This window comes from Panthera onca, chromosome D1, assembly GCF_046562875.1.
Source record: "Panthera onca isolate mPanOnc1 chromosome D1, mPanOnc1 haplotype 2, whole genome shotgun sequence".
In the NCBI taxonomy this organism is placed as follows: Eukaryota; Metazoa; Chordata; class Mammalia; order Carnivora; family Felidae; genus Panthera; species Panthera onca.
This window is the reverse complement of record NC_138348.1, coordinates 94,266,104-94,267,614: the sequence shown is the minus strand read 5'-3', so window position 1 is coordinate 94,267,614 and position 1,511 is coordinate 94,266,104. Positions and strand designations below refer to the sequence as shown.

The window sequence follows — 1,511 nt, the reverse complement described above, 5'->3', positions numbered from 1 at the left end:
CATACATCTGTGTGCACCTTCCTTTGTGTGCGTGTGGGGGGGGAGAGAGGATGATGATGGATCATTCTATCATTTTTACCAAATAAGTTTTGTAACAGGCAAAGTTGAGGTTAACTTTAGGATGATCTACTATGGATGATGCAGTTGCCACATGAAAATGGGCTTTCAGTTTTCAGTGAAATGCTGGGTGCTCTCTCTCTCTTCTTTAGGGAGAGGTGCCAAAGGCGTGGAAAATGAGAAACATGAGCGTAGTGACAACGTTCATCCTCACGGGTCTTCCCCATGCACCAGCACTGGACATCCCCCTCTTCGGAATCTTCTTGGTGATTTATGTACTCACTGTGGTGGGAAACTTCCTCATCCTGCTGGTGATCACGGTGGATTCCCACCTCCACACTCCCATGTACTATTTCCTGGCCAACTTGTCCTTCATCGACATGTGGTTCTCCACCGTCACGGTGCCCAAAATGCTGATGCCCTTGGTCTCCCCGGGAGGCGGGGCCATCTCCTTTCACAGCTGTGTGGCCCAGCTCTACTCCTTTCACTTCCTGGGGAGCACCGAGTGTTTCCTCTACACAGTCATGTCCTACGACCGCTACCTGGCCATCAGTCGGCCGCTCAGGTATGCCAGCCTGATGGGTGGGAGAGCGTGTGCCCTCCTGGCCACCACCACGTGGCTCAGCGGCTCTCTGCACTCTGCCGTCCAGACCACACTGACCTTCCGCTTGCCCTACTGTGGGCCCAGCCAGATCCAGCATTATTTCTGTGACGGACCACCCATCCTCAGACTGGCCTGTGCAGACACGTCCACGAACGAGATGGTGATCTTTGTCAACATCGGGGTAGTGGCTTCAGGCTGCTTTCTCCTGATAGTGCTGTCCTATGTGTCCATTGTCTGTTCCATCCTGAAGATTCGCACCTCCGAGGGGAGATGCAGAGCCTTTCAGACCTGTACCTCCCACTGCATTGTGGTCCTTTGTTTCTTTGTTCCCTGTGTTTTTGTTTACCTGAGGCCAGGCTCCAAGGATGCTGTGGACGGGATTGTGGCAGTTTTCTACACTGTGCTGACTCCCCTTCTAAACCCTGTGGTGTACACCCTGAGGAACAAGGAAGTGAAGAAAGCTCTACTGAAGCTTAAAGACAAAGTAACGTAGTCTCAGAGAAAATAAACACTGGAAAGTCGATATGCCTGTTGAAAAAAGTAGTGGCATAATTTAGTCATCACCATGAAATTTATTACATGTGTAGCTCAGTGTTAAATGTTGTCCAAAACCATCTACTCAGCAATATTTGTTTCATGGATTTGTCTGAGGAATTTTCAAAAATCACAATTAAATTTTTGTTTGTGATGAACTTGCTTAAATTTTGATCTATCAATGCATGTCTCTGTAAAAGGTTTATCTTTTTTTTCCATTTCATTGAGATACAATCCATATACCATTGTTTTTGCCTTCTTAAAAAAAGTTAAGTATTCTGGTTGGATGTTGGACACACAGGGTTGCATTATGTCA

The 1,511-nt window shown here is 47.4% G+C and overlaps 1 protein-coding gene across 1 annotated transcript; it reads left to right on the top strand.

The window, feature by feature from the left end:
- The first annotated feature begins 205 nt into the window (after nucleotides 1-205).
- LOC144613038 (olfactory receptor 10G9) lies at nucleotides 206-1,277 on the top strand. Its single transcript, XM_078433930.2, has one exon. The coding sequence runs from the start codon at nucleotides 234-236 to the stop codon at nucleotides 1,152-1,154; it is 921 nt and encodes a 306-aa protein (XP_078290056.2). The 5' UTR covers nucleotides 206-233; the 3' UTR covers nucleotides 1,155-1,277.
- Nucleotides 1,278-1,511: the final 234 nt, after the last annotated feature.